Consider the following 22591-nt stretch of genomic DNA (forward strand, 5'->3'; position numbering starts at 1 on the left):
TCTGTATGCAGTTAAAATGAAATTTCAAAAGTAGAATGAGACAATGGAATGACCCGTCTCCCCTGGAATCTAAGTTTAGTAATTACAAATTAAGCAAATTATTTCACAAGTTAACGCCTCCGCTCTATTCGAAATTTTTGGAAAATATATTTTTTATTCATCAATCAAAAATCTATTCTAGATATGTTTTAGTGTATACTTAGGACATATTTCAATTACTCAAATGATTAAATGGATGAATAGTAAGCATGAAGGTAAGCAGGGCTTTTCACTACTTTTCTTCAGATTTCCTGCTCTTAACAAAATAAAAGAATTAATTTAATTGTTTATAGCGGTTTCAAGCAATTTAATGTTACGTCCAAACAGGTTTCAATTCTGGGGTTAACTCAATCGGTGTCATGTTTCAATTGAACTTTAACATTCTTGTCTTTTTACGGCGAAATAAAAGGACGATTTATAATTTCTGAAAAAGGAATATTAAAATTATTTGCTGAACATATTAATGACAGATATAAGATAATTTATCCAAAAATCTCTTAATCTATCTTATTTTAGTATTAAGGAAATTCTTAAGTTGATAATTCTGAAAATAGCATAGTTTTGGAATTTTTTTACAATTTTCTATTTTTAGTATTTGCTGTTTAACAAAATAAGGCATATCGAGCATTTTCCTGATAGAGCAAATTTTTTCAACATTTACCTTTATAAAAGGGTAATGGGGATAAGTTTGTTCGTCAAAATAAAGTTGTATGTCCATAATTTGTTGTTCATTAGATAGCAAAACAAGTTGCTGTGCACATAAACGCATTTACATTTCATTACTCGAATAAATAAGAAACAATGGAAAAAGTCAATAATTTATCTTAATATTTCGAAAAACTGGTATGCTTAGTAAATAGTCAGCTGCTTAGCATCCAATAATTTTATACAGCAGAATGTTTTTAATTTATTTACAAGATTTAATTCTTAGATTGGTAGCAATAATTCTAAGTTTTCTTTTAATAAAAGCTTGACAATAATTTAAAAACGAATTTTACTTCAAAAGAAAACCTAAATTAAAGAACTGAAGAAAATTATTAGTATATTAATGAAAAAATAATATACGTGGTTGCGTAAGTAAGATTTTGAGAAGTGTTAAAACTAAATTAAATAGTTGGTAAAATAGTTCTGCAGAACACGCGTGGGCAGGTAATTAAAAAATTTATTTTAAGATTTATTATTACAATTTATTTTAAGACAATATATAAGATGTTGAGAAATTTTAAGATGCTTAAAAATGTTGACTACGTATTCGTATTAATAGTTATAAAACATAAATTGAAGAAATTGATAAATATATTATTCCAAATCTATGTATACGCACGTATATTTTTGAAAAATTGTATTAATTATTGAAAAAACGAACTAAAATATAAAATTAAAAAAAGCTGATGTATTATCACAATCTATTCGAAACTTTTATAAACCTTGACATTTGTTAAATAAAATGTTTTTATTCAATGAAATATTTTATTCAAATTTCTTTAGTAAATTACGAATAAATTTTTAGACGACTGGAGAGAAAAAAAGCATCTCATTTTATAATTAAAAAGAAATGATTAGCAATTGATTATTAGCGGAAAAAAAATATGAATGAAATTTTACGCTACTCGTGCTTAAGTCAAGTTCCTGGAAGGTTAACCACATTTAAATATTAATCGCCCCAATAAAATATTTCTTCCTTGACGCCAAATTATTTTTTTAAATAATAAATTTTTCTCGGCTTCCACTAGATAAAAACAGTTGGAACTTTTGATTTTTCAGTATAAAAATATCATACCTCATAATTCAAATTTTTTTCATCCACAATTAAATTAATTAATAATTTTTAAAAATTATTTTTGCATGAAATTATCTTTGAGTAAACGTTTTTTATGAGTGGGTGCAATTTTTTTTTTAAATTGTTTAACTAGTTTTGAAAACGTAGAAAGGGAGATTAACATTAAGGGAAACGAACTTTGGACAGCTGTCCTGACCAAACTATGAGGACCATATTTCCCAGATTGCGTCAACCCTCTATATTTTGAAGGTCAAAAATCCAAATATGTAAATATATATATTCTGAGAAAGTACGTTTTCGTGTCCGATTTCGTAACTTAATTAATAGTTGATGCTAAATAATTAGCACATTTGTTTGAGGTCACCTCCAAAAACTATTAGGATTGACACTCAGTACGTGAAAATCCGATCATTAGAACGAAAGTAATTCATATATATATATTTTTTTAGCTCTGTACTTCTCTCAAATAAACTCTAAAATGAAAATGATGAATTTAATTTTAATAAAAAGAGTACTTTTAATAATAATAACAAGTTGTATTCTAAACAAGGAGGTTGTTAAAATATTTTTTAATATTTAATTAAGTTTTAACTTTCATTATTAATTTTTGATAAAACTAAAAAAGTTTTTTGAGGTTGGAATGGTGGAAAGCTCCCCCTTTTTTTATGCAGCAACTTTTTTTATTCGCAATTTTTCTTTTATTCCTTGACGTGTCTAAATTCATTTCTTAAAAGTATTTTGAAAAATTCTTTGAACCTGAAAGATAAGGTGCAGTGCGCAAAATAAAAAAGACATCACATTAAATTACTTTTTTCCTTATGATCGAATATTCTCAAATTAAGTGACAAATTAAAAAGAGTGACTTGTATTGTTAATATTAAGTTTCAAAAACAGACACAAAAATGTACTTTTTCTAAATAAATCTACTAGATATTCCTTCAACAAATATGGGAAGTAGCCACAATTTGGTCTCGATATTTTATTCAAGTGGTGCAAAAAGTATGTCCCTTTAATGTTAATTTCACTTTCTGCATGCTTATAAGTATGCAGAAGCCATATCTCTTGGGAAGAAAGCCTTTAATTAACAATTTCTGTAATAAGAAATTATGATAGCAGAAAATCATGCCAAATTTACTTCTTTTATTCAGGTGATAAACAGATAATCTTTTAAAGTATTTAAATGAATAAAAAAACCTTTTAAGAAACGTTAGGAACACATGTTCCTGGGTTATTGTATCTGTCAGCAAAATCTGTACCAGGGGGGTGTCCGCAGTGTAAGCCATTAGCACATACATCTCCAGCGTATATTCTGCAAGAATCACCTTCACACTTTAGGGAGGAAAAACAGCTTATTAAGTATAAAATTGGAACCATAAGTAATTATCAGTGTACAATACACATGCTTAAATGTACATTGCAAAAGATTAAAAAATAAATAACTTTTGATTTAATGAACCTTACTTTAAATGTGCTTTCTCTAAAAAAAAAAAACATGTTTTTTTTTAGATGGATTTGAATTTGTGATCTCGGAAATATCAAAAGATGGTACTTAAGTTTTTCTCAAGGGTACTGAAAAATGTTTACATTTAGCTTTCACTTGAGCTTTAAAAAAGTATTTCCGGAAAGGTATTTACACCCACTCTCCAATTTGTTTTTTGAATTCGTTAAAAAAAATTCTTTTTTCCTTAAAAAAAATTAGATATTTTTGGGTAAAAACAGTTTTAAAAAATTATTGCTTTTTAATCAAAACATTAATTTTCGTAATTACAGCAAAATAATAATGAATGACGGAACTTCAACATTTTCTCAAGTTTAATCTGAATCTGATTGAGTTTTTTTTCCCCTGATGTTTAGAAATGCTGAGAAAGTCGAAATAAAATGCTCAAGTTGTGATTATTGAAGGAAAAAAATTTATAGAGCTAAAAATTGATGCTGATGAAGGGAAAAATAAGTAGAGATATGAATAGCTTCAATAAAAAATTAGTGGTTTATTATTTAGCAAATGGTGTAAGAAAAGATACAAGGTAGCTTTTGTTTTGTTTGCTGTGAAAAATAAACTAAAAAAATGAAGAAACAAAAATTTTTAGAAAAAACAAGTCATTGATATAATGTATGGGCCATTCTGATGAACAGATGTTTTTTGCTGTTATGGGGAAATAAATTTCTGAAAATTCTGTTGAGCAACGCTGGATCGCGTTACTTAGTCAAAATGTAAGTTCTGTCTTGAAATTCTTTTAGAGTGGATTCCATGAAGAAAAATTTAAGTGATTGATGCAACTATGCATAATAAAAATAATGAAATTTATTTTTTCTACCCTTTGCAACCACAAGATATCAATAATTAAGGTACATTGGAAAATACATTTTTATTTTACGATTTTAATGGAGAGCATGAAAATTGTCTTTTAGATTAAAATATGTATCTATTGTATATTTTTCGATAAAAATAACGAATCTCTCATTATTATTTGTTTACCACGCACAATTTTTCCAGAGAAATCTATTGTGGTTTAATTTAGTGATTTTACGCATTTGAAGATCTCACAATAACAACCTACAGGCAAAAGGAAAGAACAGTGTGATGATCTCCAATTTGGCGACCATCTCGGTGATCTTGGCGACTTTTTTGGTATTAAAAGCTTCATCTACCTTCCTGAACTTTCGAGGCTTCAGGTGCATAACGAAACGAGACATCTGGGAATTCACTTGAAGTTAGAGACGACTTTTCCCTTATAAAAATGATACGGGATGAATCATTTTATATCCGTCGTTGAACAGCCGATCCACTTTTATGGGTTTACGACTACTAATGTTCAACTCCGCAGCCTTGTAATTTTGAACCCAATCCAGAAGACAAGGGGACTTCTGGATCGAGTAGTGGGAGAAATTTGCCTTCGTGGAGAACTTTCTGATGGAGCTAACCCGCATTTGCGTTTCCACGGTTAGCCTGATGGCAAGGGGACTCTAACCCATGATCCATCTACCACTGAAGTCATTTTGTGTCAGCACTTTGGTCGGTGCAAGCCGGATGCGGAATTCGTATCGACTGGGATTCGAACTCGGTTCGCCTCATTAGAAGGCGAACGCTCTATCCCCTGAGTCATCACGGCTTAAGGGATGGATCATTATACTTAATCAAGCACCTTTTGATTTAATCACATTTTATCATCGAAAAAGTGGAAAAAACGTTATACAGTGAATAAATACTGTTTGCCTGTCTTGCGTTCGTCGAGCTTTCCACTGAACCACTACAAAATGGATTAAAAAGTTGAAGTTTTCACTTTGAAGCGTCTCCCCTTAACATAACCATTTAAATACTATTTACCAAACTACAGGAATCACAGCAGTTGCAACCATCCTTGGTAGTGCCACATTCACAGGATGTTTCGGGACAACTCTCAGGATCACAATCATCACAAACTGGCGGAGAGAACGCCTTTATGTTGACAATCCTAAGAATATGAGTAAAATCTTCTATTTTTATCTTTGATGTGACTACAACTTATTATTCATAGCAGTAAACTTATACGGCGGTTAGGAAAGTTTTTTCGAAGTACTAATATAATTATATATACTTAAGGTATTAAGAATTTACTGAAACTTCAACATAGTTGCCTAACGAATATATCTGATATGCACAGGATTCAGTTATTGATTTGTCATGATTCATAAAATAATTTAAGATTTAGCTTTTAAAGTTAAGATTTAGACGCTAAAACATCAATGTTACGGGCATTAAGAAAAAGTTCTCTTTATACGACCGTGCAAGTTTGCTCCTATGTTCATCTCATTTATTGCTTTCTTCTCTTGAAAAAAGAATGCTTACATCTTGAACATCCCATCCTAAAAATGATACGTAAAAAATAGCAAAATTATACGTAATTAAGACAATTATGCCCACAATGAGGTGTGTCGTAATTTAATGGTGTTATGATTTAATTATTGGCGTTCATAATGAGGTGTATAGTAATTTATGGTGTTATAATTATTCCAGTGATCACTTAAAACGTCAAAAATAAACGCGCGAAATAAATTTTCATTAAACGCAATCAAATATTTGCTGCAGTTTCTGATTATTTTATGGAGTTAATACAGAAATCACATAACGGATGCAACCTTCTTTTTCTTTCTTTCTTTTTTTTCATAGTTTGTTTCCTTACATTTTTAAATCTAGGCGATTTGAAAAATTTACTATCGGGATATATCGATATTTATCAAGCAAGCAAAATCATCAACAGTCATGATAATACTGTATTCAATAAGTATCGGGGTCAGGCCGGGATAGCCTGGTCGGTAGGGCGCTGGGCCCAAGTCCAAGAGGTCGAGGGTTCGATCCTCGCCCGCCGAAGACTCCCCGTGTAGTAAATGATGACTGATGCACGTTAAATCTGTCGAGTCTCAAAGTCCTCCATGTTCCCATAACAAATCAATACCTCTGGGGGTACTGATCCAGGAATTTCCTTGTCTTCTGGATTGGTTCAAAATTACAAGGCTACGGAGTTGAACATTAGTAGTCGTAAACCCATTAATTTGGGTCGGCTGTTCAACGACGGTTATAAAAATAAAATAAAAAGTATCGGGGTCAGAACAGCGATGACCCAGTAGATCATCCACCTCCCAATTAGGTGCCAGTGGTTCGAATTCCAACGGTGGCTGCTTGATACGAATTCTGATCCTGCCTCGTATCGCTTACAGTGTTGACGCAAAATACCCTCAATGGTAGACAGGTCATGAGTTAGAATCCCATTGACGTCGAGCTAACAATGAAAGGTTCTCGTGGTTTTCTCCTCCGTGTTATGTAAATGCGGGTAGCTTACATCAAAAAGTTCTCCACGAGGTCTAGTTTGTCCTAATGAATGATCCAAGAGTTCGCTTGTTTTCTGAGCTGGATTCAAAACTACGGTGTCTCTAAGTTGAATATTGTTAATAGTAAACTTAGTATTGAGTCGGCTGTTTAACGTCGGTTGTAAAAAAAATAATAGATAAAAGTATCGGGCTTGATAATGTTCGTGAAATTACAGTATTCGGTACTTATCAATAATGAATGTGATTTTATCGCATTTCATATAATTATCATTGCCAATAATACTCACAATATTTCATACTAAAAATTAATCGTAGTATTCAATATTATTATTGATCGAATCTTTATCGTTACACTCTAAAAACTGTACCTCTTAAANAAATATGGCGTAAATATATTCTTTAATTCGACAAATTTTTGTTAATAAACATGTGTTCAATTCTTAGGGATTAATAATATTTTTTTAAAGATATTTTAAATATTTTTTTCTTTATTTTTCTCTTTTCTAACAGATTCAACACAGTTACTTTGAGTGAGTTACAATTTAGTTTAGAAGACGAACTATCATGATATCATTGAGAACTGCACAATATTTACTTGAAATTTTCGTTATAACATGCAATTAAAACTAAATGAACGTTACACATTCACTAGAAACAACATACCTTAAAAAAAGAAGAATGATACTATGATACTACTTACTAATGATACTACCTACTACAGAGATGTGACATGCTTTTTGCTTCGAGTTCGATTCCAGTTTCATTCAAATGTTATTTTTACTCATTTAAAATTGCATATTCTAATATTACGTAGGCAGCTAACAGTGGGAGGTTTTGTGATTTGCTTATTTTTGCTGAGAAGGGGGAAGGAAGGGTATGAGCAATGCTCACGTGAGACAAACCCCTTATTTTCAAAATTATCTTAAGATGCTAAATAAAAACGCTACGAAAAAAAAAACAAATGTGCAATAAAAATTTAATTCAGGGAAAGAAAAAAATTGAAAAAATTTATTCGAAGGGTTTCAGACGTCAGGAGTTTTGGACACAAAAGGAAGGCAAAAGTTTTCTAAAGAAAATTCCACTCTAAATGTTATAAAATGAATTGAAACGGAAACATTATTAAACAAAAACGGTTACTTTATACTCATTATAAACTTTGTTAAACAGAAACTTTTTATTTGAATTTATCCTAAAATTAGATAACTATTGCCAAAGTTAAAGCAAAAGCAAGGTGTGGTGTGTTGTAACTTTCTTGGGGTGAAAACAAAGGGAGGAGAGTCCAAAATAACCAAAACTATGCTTACGCAATATATGAACGACCCCACAATTTTAGATGACGCAAAAAAATAGATTACTGTACAGTTCAAAGGTTTTCAACTATTAATTAAAAATTTAAAAAATTATAAATTAGAATAAAATAAATAATATTTTATCAGAAATTATCATTGTGTGAATAAACAAATTTTATAAATGTGTGAGGAAATTTTTTAATTCATAGTTCTTATCTATTAGCGAAATACGTAAAATACGGGGCTCAAATTTCAACCGCTCTCCTGGCTAAAGTATGACTGTATTTTTCAAGCTATGACTATATTATTCAGCTATTAACTTAATGATATCCCCAAACTTTGATTATCAAAAATCTAAATCCTCCACGAAAAAATACACTTTTGGAAAGGGATTTCGTAATTTTAACATTAAGTTAATGGTTCAATTTTTTGAGGTCAAACCTACGGGAATCATTTAGTTTAGCACACAATACGTGAAAATCTGATCACTCAAACAAAATTTATTTAAGAGTGATTTTTTTTCCTTCACTGTACATGGGATTATCAAAATGTCTGGGGTAGTATTTAAACTGCATAAAACAACCAAGAAAAGATCCATATCTTAACCAAAGAATAATTTTAAAGGAAAATATAGGTAATTCTCAAGAAATACTCCGGGGAAAAATTTAAAATGTTTAGAATAGCTTTTCTTTAATAATTAATTTATTCATTTAGCAACCCTAATTAATACCTTATAGAGAGCAGTTTTTTTTGCAAACTTTATGCAGTTGAGAATTATTTCTTTGCATTCAAGTGCCAGGAGAAGTATATTTCATAATTTTACGGCTTTTTAATTCCAATCCTGAAGACAATAGAACATCTGGATCAAGCATTGGTACAAACTAGCTTTCGTGGAAGACTTTTTGATAGAACTAACCATTTGCGTTATAAGGAGGGGAAAACATCGAAAACCTCCCATGGTTATTCCGACGGCCAGGGTATTCTAACCCATTTTCCGCATACCACTGAGGATATTTTATGTCAGCACTGTGATTGGTTCGAATCGGAAGGTGTGCAAAGAAACCTTTACAACTACAGATTGTAAAGAGAAATTTTGAGCTAGACGATTGGATTTCTTGACAACGCTTTCCGTTACGTCTTTTCGTAACTCCCCTCCCCCCAAAATCGTTTCTCAGTAATTTGTTCACAAAATGTAAATCAATCATAAAACAGTTCTAGCATATTTCTCAAATTAATATTAAGTCAAACGTTAAGTTTTCTGCAGAAAATAAAATAGCGTCATCAATGTTCTTTTAATAACGCATTTATTAAAATCTAGTTCGCTTTAAATTTTATTCTTATATTTTTGTTCGTTTGCTTAAACTAGTTTTTCACGTTTATGCATAATGTTTTTTATTATGGATTTAAGGTAAATGCAAGGTAAACAGCAAGGTTTTAGTAAAACATCAAATTAGTATAATAATTATTAACATAAATTGGGAGCATATATTTTAGAAATATTTTTAGCTAGCTTTAGCATAATAAATATATAAGAATTGATTTTAGACATGCATTTAATAATCTTTATTCGAAATGAATAGCAATATGAATCTGCTTATGCTCCTGAAATTTAAAATCTCTAACTTAAATTTATCGAGTATGATTGCAGAACTAAACAAATGAAAACTTAGCAGGTAGAGTTTAAATTTATTGCATGAGATTTTTTTAAATGTATAAAAATATTTTTGTAAAAATATTTTTGGTTATTTGAAAGAAATTATATCATGCCTAAATGGTTTAGGCAAATAAAGTGTAACGTAAATATTCTACCACTGTTTTTCGAACCTGTCAATTTGTACGGTTGTTGAAAAAGATTTTTTAAAGTTGCAGCGTAATAATATTCAAGGCATAAATAATTTCCTAAAATATAAGCTCTACAGCAATCATCAGTATTTGCTTGATTAACTAACGAATTTTAAATACATATGTTTGAATTAATGATCTGTCATAACAGGTAAATTGATTTATGATTTAACTTTTAAGATTAAGAAAAGTATCTCAACAGCAGCGAAATAATTGGCTTATAATTTTATAAAGGCATTTATGATTTTCATAAAGACATTGTACTACACGGTGATATACACGCGCCTTTACAAATTTTTTCGTATTTAGCTGGGGATTTTATTATTAGATCTAAAATGGTAAGATTTTTTTTTATTTAATTTTAATTCTTTGTTTTAAAATTTAATTTCGGTAACTTTGAGCAGCATGACGTATAAATAGATCAGATATAGTAATTATGAATGCATGCTTGATTTTGCTTAATTGATTTGATTTTCTTTGAAATTACCAGTTATACAAATGTTTTAGTCTGTGAGAAATTATATAGCTTTAAATTTCACTTTAAATTTTAAGTATTATAATCTAGTTAAATTTAACATCTAGATAGATATCTTTTAATTTACAAATAAATCTTGGTAAAAGAGAATTCACAAAAAGAATTCGTTTCTTCATTTTTTCTATCAATTTTTACATTTTTTTCCCGGTTGTTGCCGCTTTGTTCTAATTACTACAATATATAAAACTAGGTTAAAATTTGAAATTTTAACAGTAATGATTATCAAACCTATTGTGAGGATAATTTTTTTTTATAATTACGATCTAAAATAATAATTAATAATAAATTAATACTAATAATTTATTACTCAGTTATTAAAAAAAAAGGGATTTTCACTCTATACTTACATTGTCACCAATATTGTGATTGCAACGATGTACAAAGTTGGAGGTTTCATTTTGAGATTTGCTTTGTAAGAAATTAATATTAAATTAATATAAAATGTAATTTAACAAAAGAGTTAACATATTTCATTACGTATTCAGGAAGTGCCTTTAAGTTATCAGAATTTCTCACTTCCTACGTTCCGGTTGTTTATCAGCTAATAGCTTCCACGTGGCGTTAGGAGGGGAGGAAAAAAAATCAAAATTTTTTTTGGTAGAACAAAAATGAATCATTAATGAGCGATAAAAATTATTACGAAAATCGAAGTTTACTTTAGCTCTAAGCAATAGAATAATTCATGTTCTTTTTTTTGTAAGATGAATTTGGTGTTTTCGAATAAGTTCATTGTTCTTTTAACGGTAATAGAAAATAATACTCAACTTTGAATTTTTATTTGTGTAAATTAGAAAAGAAAAGAAAAAACAAATAGAGAAAATTTGTGTGATCGAGTAACAATTTTTCTAATTAAAAAAATCACCATCTGGGAAGAAAACGGGTTGCACGTCTTATTTCTGCCCTACTCCATCTGCAGCTCATTTCAATTCCCAAAATTAATTTTAGTTCAGTTTCATTTTACTTTGTCTTTTCAGATATTTTACCAAGATACATATGAGCTTTAAACAAAACCTTTGACTTTCGTATCCTTGTAATTTTTAAGCCAACACTGAAGTCACTTTATTTGCTTCAGTAGAACCTTGCAATTTTGCTTCAAGTATAGTAGCAAATTATCAAAATTTACTTTTTGAAAAACATCGCTATCAGCAATTCAAACTCAGTGGACAGACAGCACAATGAGTGCCAGGGTTTACTCCATCAAAATATGGGGAATAGCCTCATTCTGAAACATTTGGTCCCAATTGTTTAGTTTGGAAAAATTTTGATCGGATCCTTCTAATGTTTATTTCACTTTCGGCGTATTTAGCCATATCTTTCGGGAAGTGACCTTTTAATTAACAATTTGAGTAATAGGAAATAAAGACAGAAGAATTTATTCTTCTCGCCTTCCATTAGGGTGACCCGGGTTCGAATCCCAGAAATAGCTGGTCGATACGAATTCCGCATCCAGTCTACACCGACCACAGTGCTGACGTGAAATATCCTCATTGGTAGACGGATCACGAGTTAGAGTCCTCTTGACGTCAGGTTAACCGTAGGAGGTTTTCGTGGTCTTCCTCATCATGTAACGCAAATGCGGGTTAGTTTCCTCACAAAGAAGGCAAATTTCTGCCAACACTTTATTCAGGTGTTTCCTTGTCTCCTAGATTGGGTTCGAAATTACAAGGCTACATAGATGAACATTAGTAGTCATAAACCCAAAAATTGGGTCGACTGTTCAATGATGGTTATAATTTATTCTGAACGAGTCGTGATGGCTCAGGAGATAGAGCGTACGTCATCCAATGACGTGAACCGGGTTCGAATCCCAGTGATGGCTGATCGATATGAATTCCGCATCAGGCTTGCACCGATCACAGTGCTGACTTAAAATATCCTCAGTGGTAGACGGATCATGGGTTAGAGTCCAATTGCCATCAGGTTAACCGTGGTAGATCTACGTGTTTTCTCCACGTAACGCAAATGCGGATTAATTCCATCAAAAAAGTCCTCCACGTAGGCGAATTTCCCCCAAAACTTGGTCCAGGAGTTCCCTTGTTGCTGACGTAAAATATCCTTTGTGGTAGATGGATCATGGGTTAGAGTCCCCTTGCAGTCTGGCTAACTATGGGAGGTTTTCGTGATGTAAGGCAAATGTGGGTTAGTTTCATCAAAAAAAGTCCTCCACAAAAGCTAATTTCTTTTAATATTGGATCCAGGAATTCCCTTGTCTTCTGGATTGGGTTCAAAATTACAAGGCTACATAGTTGAACAATATTAGTCGTAAACCCAAAAATTTTTATCGGCTGCTCAAGGACGGTTATAAAATTAAAAAAAAAATGAAATAAAATTTACTCTGAAATATTTACTTCTTTATTTCAAAAGATAAACAATTAATCTTTAGAAGTGAATGAATAAAAAATTCTGTTTAAGAATCGTTGAGAACACATGTTCCTGGATTATTATATCTGTCAGCAAAACTTGTACCAGGGGGATGTCCACAGTGTAAGCCTTGAGCACATGCATCGCCAGCAAATATTCTGCAAGAATCACCTTCACACTGGAAAGAGGGAAAGCTTATTAAGTTTAAAAGAAAATTGGCGTTTGTTACAACTTTGAAAGGAACAGTACAAAAATGAAAAAGAACGTATAATTTTTGATTTGTAATGATCAGATTATCACGTAACAGAACTCAGTTTAATTGTCCGCCGGCAACACCTTATGCTATAATTAGATAGTGTAAGTAAAATTTATAGGTTACGAAATAGGACACAAAAAACGTGTTTTCTTTAAAAACATACTTTTTTCGATAAATTTGAATTTGTGACTCTCAAAATATACGGGGTATGATCTTCAAAAAAGGAAAAGTTAAGTTTTCTCAAAGATACTGAAAAATTTGTAAATTTAGCTTTCACTTGAGCATCTACCCTTTATGCAACTGCGGGACTTATAATTCAAACTAATAATACTTCCATATATTAAAACAGAACAAAATATCCATTATGGATTTACGACCTCTATAATACTATTTTCCGATACTAGATGGTCACACACGATTTATTTGAAGCTGACAATCACAGATGGAAATATTTAATTGTTGATGCATCGTTAGATGACGCCATTTAACGATTTATCATTGTTCTTCGATTCTCAGAGCTTTCTATTACGATCAATCTTGCAAATAAGTCTTTCATATTTTTTATTCAATCATTTACCTTTTCAATTAGTAAAGAAACAAAATATTAATACTTATTATATATTTTATTACATAAAATATTAATAATACTTAAAAGTTAATATTATTACTTCAATTAAAATATTATAATGTGTTGATCTTCTCTTGAGTTTTTAAAGTACCGACGAGTTTTATATTCATGTAATCAATATTTTATTCAAGAATAGTGTTGACTTGTTTTTGGCTTTGCTACATTTATTATCGAACGTTTATGCATGATTTGCCTTCCTTTCTAAATTGGACTAAAAGAAAATTATGAAAGCTAATTTTCTTTTCTGCAGATATATGTGCAGAAAATGAAGCTGGGCAGCTAAACTTGACAGTTGAAGAAATTTATACTGTGTGGACTGAAATTAAATGAGATCCTGAGGCATCTGAATGCAAAATACAGAATCGCAAATGTAAAAATATATTGTAATTGGGAATAATAATTGAAAACTTTAATTGATTTCATTCTAAATGTAATTTGCAATTTAATGTTTCTGATTAATCTTTAGAAATTAAGAAATATATACGCAAGTATTTTGTTACTCTTTATATTTTTATGGTATGATATCTGCTTTCAAAGTAACATCAGTTATTGATCAAATTCCGACGGGACTTCCAATAGGAATTCCCCAAAAAAATAAAAATTTTGTTAAGAAAATAATATTTAGTATTGAAAAAAATATTTGTCAAAGTGTAAAATAGCCGTTATTTAATGAGAGCCATATATAGAAGCATTAGGAAATGAGATGTCCGAGAAATATCAAGACTAGAGACGCCATTTCTGTTACAAAAACGGTGCGTGATGTATCATTATTATTTTTATATATTACTCAAAAAAACTTTTGCTTAAACATATCACATATCTAAAAGGTAGAATAATACTTTCAAATTTGTTGTAAAGGGAACTTAAGTCTATTCGTCTATCTTGCATTCGTAGAGTTTACCAATGAATCGCAACAAAATGGTTTAAAAAGTTGAAGTTTTTAAAGTTCATGCTTCCAAATTATAAACACACCCAACATAATCATATAAATACTATTTACCAAACTACATAAATCACAGCAGTTGCAACCATCCTTAACTGTGCCACATTCACAGGATGTTTCGGGACAACTCTGAGGATCACATTCATCACAAACTGGCTGAGAGAGCGCCTCTGTGTTAACAATCCTGAAAAAATAAACATTGTCTGAAATCTTCCAATTGTTATCTTTGATATATGCTTTTTTGATTGAAGGCTACAATTTATTATCCATAACTATTAATTTATACCGCTGGTTTAAGACTGCTCTAAGTGGTAATATAATTAAATATACTTAAGGTATTAAGTATATATAATTATTTTACCACTTTCCACAGAATTTCCGAAAACTTTTACGATTTTGTCGACACTTAAGCATAATTATCCAACCAATATATCTGATAGATAAGCAAAAGCTTCAATTATTGAATTCTTATGGTTGTTAAAATATTTTAGGGTTAAGCTTTTAAAGTTAATATTTATACGTTAATACATAAATGATACACCCATTCAGAAAAATTTTCTCAAAGGTCGTTCAAAGGGCGACTCCTATGATTACCTTATTTATTGCTTCTTTCTCATGAAAAAAGCACAATTATATCTTGAAAAGCGATGTTCTATCATATGCAAAAATTTCTGTGAAATTTCCTGTTTGATAAATTAATATAATTGTCCCTATACCGAGGTGTATCGTAATTTTAATTATTCGTGAACACACTTAATCTTGATCCTGATTGGTTGTTGAAACTTTTCATATGTTTACGTTAGAAACTGTTCTGCTGTCCATTTTATTTCTAGTACGTCAAGCCCGACAAGTATCAATTCTCTTAAGTGAAGTGACACATACTATATTCTTTCACAAAGATTTCAATTCATTCACTTTTTATTTCTAATTCAACACAAAGAGAGGCACGAAGCCAGGTAGAGCATAAACAAATTAACTATGCATCGAAGTTGACAGATACACAAATGAGAATATATCACGGTTACAATAAAATGCACAAACGAATAATAAATCTAAGGTAAGTAAAAGACGTAGACTAGAAAGAATTATATTTCAACAAATTCAATGTACGATACAGCTTCATATTTAATTAACTTCATTTTAACTTATGCGGAGAAGCTTAGCTCAACTTTAACATGCCATTTTACATACAAACGATCAGCCGGCGCTGATGTCATACGTCGCATGTGTGGGTATAGTAGTTTTCTTTTTCTTGAAGTGCAAGTTCCAAATTATTGATCTGTCATAGTAGGAAAAAATATTTAACTTTTAAAATTTAGGTTTAAGATTAAGAAAAGTTTCTCAACTGCCTAGACTTTCGTGATTTATGGTTTACATAAAGACAGTAATGTAGAGGATGAATATTGCATGCATGCAAATTCTTTCATATATTCAGGAGAATTTTATTATTAGATTTTAAGTCTTTAAAAAATTTATTCTTTTCATTTAAATTCTTGATCTTAAAAATTTAATTTATATAATTTTGATAACCACAGCATATAGATTAAATATAGGATTTATGAACGCACGTTAATTATATTATTGGTGGTGTTAAAGTTCTTCCTGACTAGAACCGTAATTTACCACTTATTGAAAAGCAAATAAATTGAAGTAAGTTAGTCATATTCAGCATCTAGATATATAACTCATAATTTAAAAATATATTTTTATAAGCGAGAATTAGTAGAAGCAATATTCTTCTTCAATTCTTCTCTATCAAAGTTTTAAAATTTTTCTTGATTTTTACCATTTGAATTGCTGCAAAATATAAAACCGGGTATTAATGGGTTAAAATTTGAAAATTTAATAGTACTACTTATCAAACCACTTGTGACGTTATTTTTTTTTATAATTATGGTCTAAAATTTCAATTAATAATTTATTACACAGTTATGAAAGAAAGAATTTTCATACTTACATTGCTCCTAATATTGTGACTGCAGTTATGCACAAAGAAAGTGGTTTCATTTTCAGATGAGTTTTTTTTTACCAAATTTATATTTAAAATGAAATTTTGCGAAAGAGTTAACATATTTTATAAAACACTCAGGAAGTACCCTTTTACGTTATCATAATTTCTCATTTCCCCCATTCTGATTGTTTATCAGCTAATAACTGTCACGGAGAAGAGGGAAAAAATATTTTGTTTGTTCATAATAATTGTAAAAAAACAAAACTGAATCATTAACGAGAGATAAGAATTAGACAATAGAAGTTAGGTTTAGGTTTACCTCTAAGCAATAGAATAATTCATGTTCTTTTTTCTTTTTTTTTTCTTTAAAGATTGATTTGGTGTTTTGAGTAATTCTATTGTTCTTTTAATGATAATAGAAAATAATACTCAGCTTTGAAATTCTGTACGCATAAATGAGAAAAAATACAAAATTCGATCAATTACCAACTCTTCTTAAAATAATTTTTTACTTTTCAAATATTAATTTCAATTCATTTTCGTCAGTTTTATTTTGTATTTCATTTTATTTTCTTTAGATACTTTTCAACCATTTCGTGAGATAAAAATTTTAATTTCATTTTTTTCTTTTTCTTTTCTAAGATTAATTTGGTGTTTTGAGTAAGTCCATTGTTCTTCAAACGATAATAGAAAATAATGCTAAGATTTAAATTTATGTATGCGTAAATGGGAAAAAATACAAAACTTGATCAATTACTAAATAAAAGAAATAACATTAAAAAAAAGGAATATGAATAAGTAAAATAAATAATAATAAATCAAAAGAAATAACAATTCGCGATCACAAAATACTAGAGGGCCGATGTTAATCAGACGCAGACGATTTCTACGAACAACAGTCCTGTAGTAGCTCTGGAGATTGGTTCCGTTTTGGAGATTTCTACCGTTTTGTTCTACAATGGAGTTGAAATTAAGATTTGCAGAAATTCTATCCTTTGTTGATATTAACAGAATCGAATCTCGTATTATTAAAGAAGCGGAGAAAATCGTTGATGCAGGCCATTTAGTAACTGTGACCATAAAAGAAAAATCTGATAATCATGTAGAGATCAAGAATAGGGAAAGAACAGCATTCCATAAAAAGTAAATTTCAAATAGATCTTGAAGAAAATAAATTCCTGATAAACAAAGTGATCTGTTCCTATGTTGCAGGAATTAGTGGTTCCTATAAACATGCACGGTTCTGATATTCTGTTCTCAGTAAGTACTTTCTGTACTACCTTTGATTATATTACCCTTTAGAATAGTACAGTAATTGTATGCATTGCCAGTTCTGAAAGTTAACATCAATTCTTTATCTAATGTCACTTATTCTTTTGAGAAATATTTCGGAAGTTTTTATATTTTTCTCACTTGTTTATAATGTTTCTAATTAATTTCAAGTACCTAATGAAATATAAATTTCAACCTATCGCTATTAACAAATCTGGTTATTACTATGAAAAAAAAATTTTTTTTCTCTTAGTTGAACATAGTAAAATTATTATTTTTTTAATGTTTATTTGAGAGCGGTTACGGTTTAAAATTCTTTAAATCCACATTTCTAATCACAATTCCCAGTATTTGTGGTTTTAAAAGCAACATCTAAACAAGTTTTATGTAATTTAAAGTTTATCACACGAAACTTTTCCTTCATTTGAATAGTACACAATTCCTTATTTGATCCATATTTAATTGCGATGTGTGATGATATCTTTCTGAATAACAATAATATCCGATATGTTAATTTGGATGTAAAAAATTTTGAGTTTTTATTTCATCATTACCAATGAAATAATAAGTTTTATATTAATATTGTTTTCGAAGAGGTATAAAATATATACTAGCTTGAATGTTTCAATATTTTTGTATGCTAAGTTTAAATGAGATATGGAAGTTTCTCTCCCTATGTACAGGGAAAAAATGTTATTGGGGGTAAAAAACTACTTTATTTTCCCATTTAATACTGTATGTTTAACTTGATGAACAACTGTAAGCAAGGATTTCTGTATTTTATTTCATACATTAAATAATAAAATATTATATAGTTTCATCAATCTATTCCTAATCAGAATTTTAATAATTCCTACATGAATTTAAAAAAAAGACTATTTATTAAATATATTTTATTTAAATATGTATATCAATATTTATTTTCTGCTGAAAAAAATATTTTTCATAAATAAAATTTTATAAACTTCTCTCCGATTAGGCCGTATAAGTTGAAAATGCATTGCAAAAACATGCAAAATAAATAATTATTTAAATAAGTTTTATTTACATAAATTGTTTTTTACTCTTAATTTGTATACGTTCAGTAGAATGCGTAAATATTCATGAACTTATTCATAATTCATAAAGTTGACCTTCATAAATTTTTTTGATTTATATAAATATATGAATAAAATGTTATTTATTTGATTAAAAACATTAACAGCTGAGGTACAGTCCGCAAAAAAAAAAGATATCACCCTGAATAACTTTCGTTCTAATGATCGGATTTTCACGAACTAAGTGTCAATCTTAATGGTTTCTGGGGGTGACCTTAAATATGCTAATTAATTAGTGCTAACTATTAATTAAGATACGAAATCAGACACAAAAACGTACTTTCTCTGAATAAACATTTATATATATTTTTTTTTACAAAATTTCGAGAAAAAAAATGGGTTGTAAATTGGGTCACAATAAGGATTTATATATCTGGCGAAGATTTAAAGATATGCCAAATTACCTCTCCATAGAAGGAGAAATAACTTATAACAACCATAAAGAAACTGAATGAATGACAATACGGGAAAACATAGTGCTTTTAGTTGCTAAGCAACCAAAAGAATTTTTCGAGTTGCTTTCTGGGCAACGAAAACAGATTGTTTTTGTTTTTTTAATCTCCTTTAAAAAAGGTTACCGAAAAAAAATTTGACACCGCTGATAGACTTAGTATTGCAAAAATTCGACGAATGAATCAGGAATGGGTAAAGCGTCATCAACCAGATGAAAACTTACCACAAAACATGGAGGTTGCAAAACATGTTAAGAGGGTAAACGTTTGCAGATTCTGAATCTATAAGATGCAAGCAGTAGAGATCAGTTGATGTTAGTCATATTAAACTTATCTTCAAGAGCACCCGAAATCATTTTTACGTCATTGTAGACTGTGCAATAACACCATAGAGCGCACTTCGAGTAACCTTTGTAACTATTAGCAAAATAAATGCTTAAGTAGTCAGCAAGCTTGTAATAGCTTTGTTTTCCAGAGTGTCCCCGAAACCTAAATGGTTTTTGAAATTTTTACCTTCTCAACTTGATTTAAGACGTATGCAAGATGGTAAACTTTCATTCTCCTCTCCATGTCTCTTACAACTCCTCTAAATTTGTCAGTCTCATTTTGGGACACCTTAAACAAAGCATATAACCTTTTTAAACATTAAGGGAAACCGAAAACTGCTTATTGTATAATAAATAAAACAATATATGGTATAATAATTGCTGATAGAATAAGCTATCTTATTTATATTTTAAATTTTTTAAAAGCTTGTTTTTCTTCATATTTTAGGTGACATCTCAGGCAGTGAGAAACAGGCTTCATGACGCAGGCCTATCAAGTAGAATAGCTAAGAAGAAGTCTTTTCTCACTGATGAGCAAAAAAGAAGACGAGTAGCATTTGCCAATGCACACATAAATTGGACCGACCATACATGATTGGGGTAGAGTCCTTTTCACGGACGAAAGCTGCATTCAATCGGATTATTCTGGTTGTGTAAGGGTTTGGCGACCTGCTGCAATGCGTAATGACCCCTTATATTTCCAGAATATACGCCGAAGTGGCCGTGTTTCGATACCTGTGTGGGGCTGCCTTTCCTCATCAGGACTTGGAGCTCTTCATCGGATCGACGGTCGTCTGAATGCAGCTCGTTATCGTGATTTACTTGAGCATATTATGATTTCAGATGTCTTGGATAATCATTTTAACGATGGCTGCTTTGTTTTCCAGCAAGATAACTCTGGGATACATTGTAGCAAGATCGTTAAAAACTGGTTAAACCAGCAGGCATTTGAAACCATGGCATGGGCAAGTAATTCTGCGGACTTGAATCCTATTAAAAATGTATGGTCTGAGTTTAAAAAAAAAAAAAAGGTAATTCTCACCAGCACTCCATCATGTGATCGATTGTGGGGCAAAGTCCTGGAAGCTTGGGAGGAGTTAAAGAACGGTCGTCATTTGCTACCAATCTTGTCAACAGCTTGCCAAATCGTATGACCGAAGTCGTCCGCCGCCAAGGCCTCATGACAAAATATTAACAGCACCTTGCAGCACAGCAGCTCGCACCTTGAAAGTCATGAATTTCGTTATTGAACACAATTTGTCATGAATTTAACTATTCTTTTTAAAAAAATCATGTAAAGTCATGGATTTAGGTCTCCGAAAGATTTTATTTTTAAAATGGGAACCCTCCCCAATTTCACGGTGTTCCAAATATCTGAATTTGTTACAAAATCCCCACTCTGAGTCATATTTTATTAAAATATAAAATGTTTTTATCATGTTCTTTAAAAATTATGCTATTCTTTCGAAAAATGAAAGAAAAAACATCATTTCTAGAGCGAAGTATCGTTTAAACTTATGTGATTTCAGAATAATTATTATTCATCTTTTTATTTTATCAATTTAAAATTCAAGCTGAAGCAAGTCAGTCATTGGCAACTTTTTTTAAATTCCGAAATGAGAACAGAAAAATCAGGAGTATTTCTTTCATTTCTGATGAACAAGAAAAGTATCTTTAGAATATAATTCTGCAGGAAAAAAAATATTTGCTCAGCTATTATTTTTTTCAGCTATTTTATTGCTTCAACTCTTTCTTTACTCTGTTTTTTAAATTTAAAATCAATAAATACGAAGAAGCAGAGTATAACAGTTTTGGTTATACCTATCATTTAATTATAATGCTTTTTAAATTTATTATTCTGATTTTGTCGGAGAAAATAGTAACTTCACTAAGTCATGAAAAGTTCTTGGAATTAGACATGAAAAGTCATGAATTTGAAAATTTAAAATGTATCAGATACCCTGCATTAAGGAAAATAAAATATTTCATTTGAAATCTCTTTTTTTATTCAACATTATTTCATTTTATGCTTTACAGAATATTAAAACGGTGCGGAGATCAAGGGGGTATGCAAGTAGGAAAATATATTAAAATTCATATTTTAAGTTCAGAACCTTCTTTCATGGCACTTGTAAACCAAGATGCTGTAATGATATTGTCAGCATTTCAACCAAAAGATTCGTTCTGTTTAAAATTATATCACACGACTTTTTTTTCCCGGATGTCACATACCTCCTTTAACTACGTATCCGTACTCCTTCAACTACGATTAAAATAAAACTTTATTTTAAGGAGCAAGTCAAGGATTTGCACTTCATAAGATTTGCAAATAATATTAAGCAAACTTAGTTTGCAGTAAAAAGAGTTGATGTTATTTACACACTCCTTTCGCTAGTTCTTTAAAAAAACAATGNCTTGGAAGTAGACATAAAAAGTCATGACTTTGAACATCTAAAATGTATCAGATATCCTGCATTAAGGAAAATAAAATATTTCATTTGAAATCTCTTTTTTTATTCAGCATTATTTCATTTTATGCTTTACAGAATATTAAAACGGTGCGGAGATCAAGGAGGTATGCAAATAGGAAAATATATTAAAATTCATATTTTAAGTTCAGAACCTTCTTTCATGGCACTTGTAAACCAAGATGCTGTAATGATATTGTCAGCATTTCAACCAAAAGAACTAATTCGTTCTGCTTAAAACTATCTCTATCACACGACTTTTTTTTCCGGATGTCACATACCTCCTTTAACTACGTATCCATACTCTTTCAACTACGATTAAAATAAAACTTTATTTTAAGGAGCATGTCAAGAATTTGCACTTCATAAGATTTGCAAATGATATTAAGTAAACTTAATTTGCGGTAAAAAGAGTTGATGTTATTAACACACTCCTTTCGTTAGTTTTTAAAAAAAATATGATTAAAGGAAAATTAGGTTTATAATACCCTTAATTAAACAAGAGTAACAATTGTTACAGTTTTTACAATACTTTTTTAATTCTGA

At 30.0% G+C, this 22591-nt stretch overlaps 2 protein-coding genes and 1 long non-coding RNA gene across 3 annotated transcripts; 1 reads left to right on the top strand and 2 right to left on the bottom strand.

The window, feature by feature from the left end:
- Positions 1–2939: 2939 nt before the first annotated feature.
- Positions 2940–10797, bottom strand: LOC107446943 (8.6 kDa transglutaminase substrate). Its single transcript, XM_016061728.3, has 3 exons — positions 10639–10797; positions 5145–5271; positions 2940–3148 (listed from the first exon to the last, which is right to left on the bottom strand). The coding sequence occupies exons 1-3, from the start codon at positions 10686–10688 to the stop codon at positions 3017–3019; spliced, it is 309 nt and encodes a 102-aa protein (XP_015917214.1). The 5' UTR covers positions 10689–10797; the 3' UTR covers positions 2940–3016.
- A 1823-nt stretch (positions 10798–12620) lies between these two features.
- On the bottom strand, positions 12621–16690 carry LOC107446942 (8.6 kDa transglutaminase substrate-like). Its single transcript, XM_016061727.4, has 3 exons — positions 16437–16690; positions 14537–14663; positions 12621–12830 (listed from the first exon to the last, which is right to left on the bottom strand). The coding sequence occupies exons 1-3, from the start codon at positions 16484–16486 to the stop codon at positions 12699–12701; spliced, it is 309 nt and encodes a 102-aa protein (XP_015917213.2). The 5' UTR covers positions 16487–16690; the 3' UTR covers positions 12621–12698.
- Positions 16691–17177: 487 nt separating this feature from the next.
- LOC122268808 (uncharacterized) lies at positions 17178–21572 on the top strand. Its single transcript, XR_006224695.2, has 2 exons — positions 17178–17690; positions 20026–21572. It is a non-coding gene; the product is annotated as an uncharacterized lncRNA (long non-coding RNA).
- The last annotated feature ends 1019 nt before the right edge of the window (positions 21573–22591 follow it).

The sequence above is a fragment of the Parasteatoda tepidariorum genome, chromosome 5 (assembly GCF_043381705.1).
Source record: "Parasteatoda tepidariorum isolate YZ-2023 chromosome 5, CAS_Ptep_4.0, whole genome shotgun sequence".
In the NCBI taxonomy this organism is placed as follows: domain Eukaryota; kingdom Metazoa; phylum Arthropoda; class Arachnida; order Araneae; family Theridiidae; genus Parasteatoda; species Parasteatoda tepidariorum.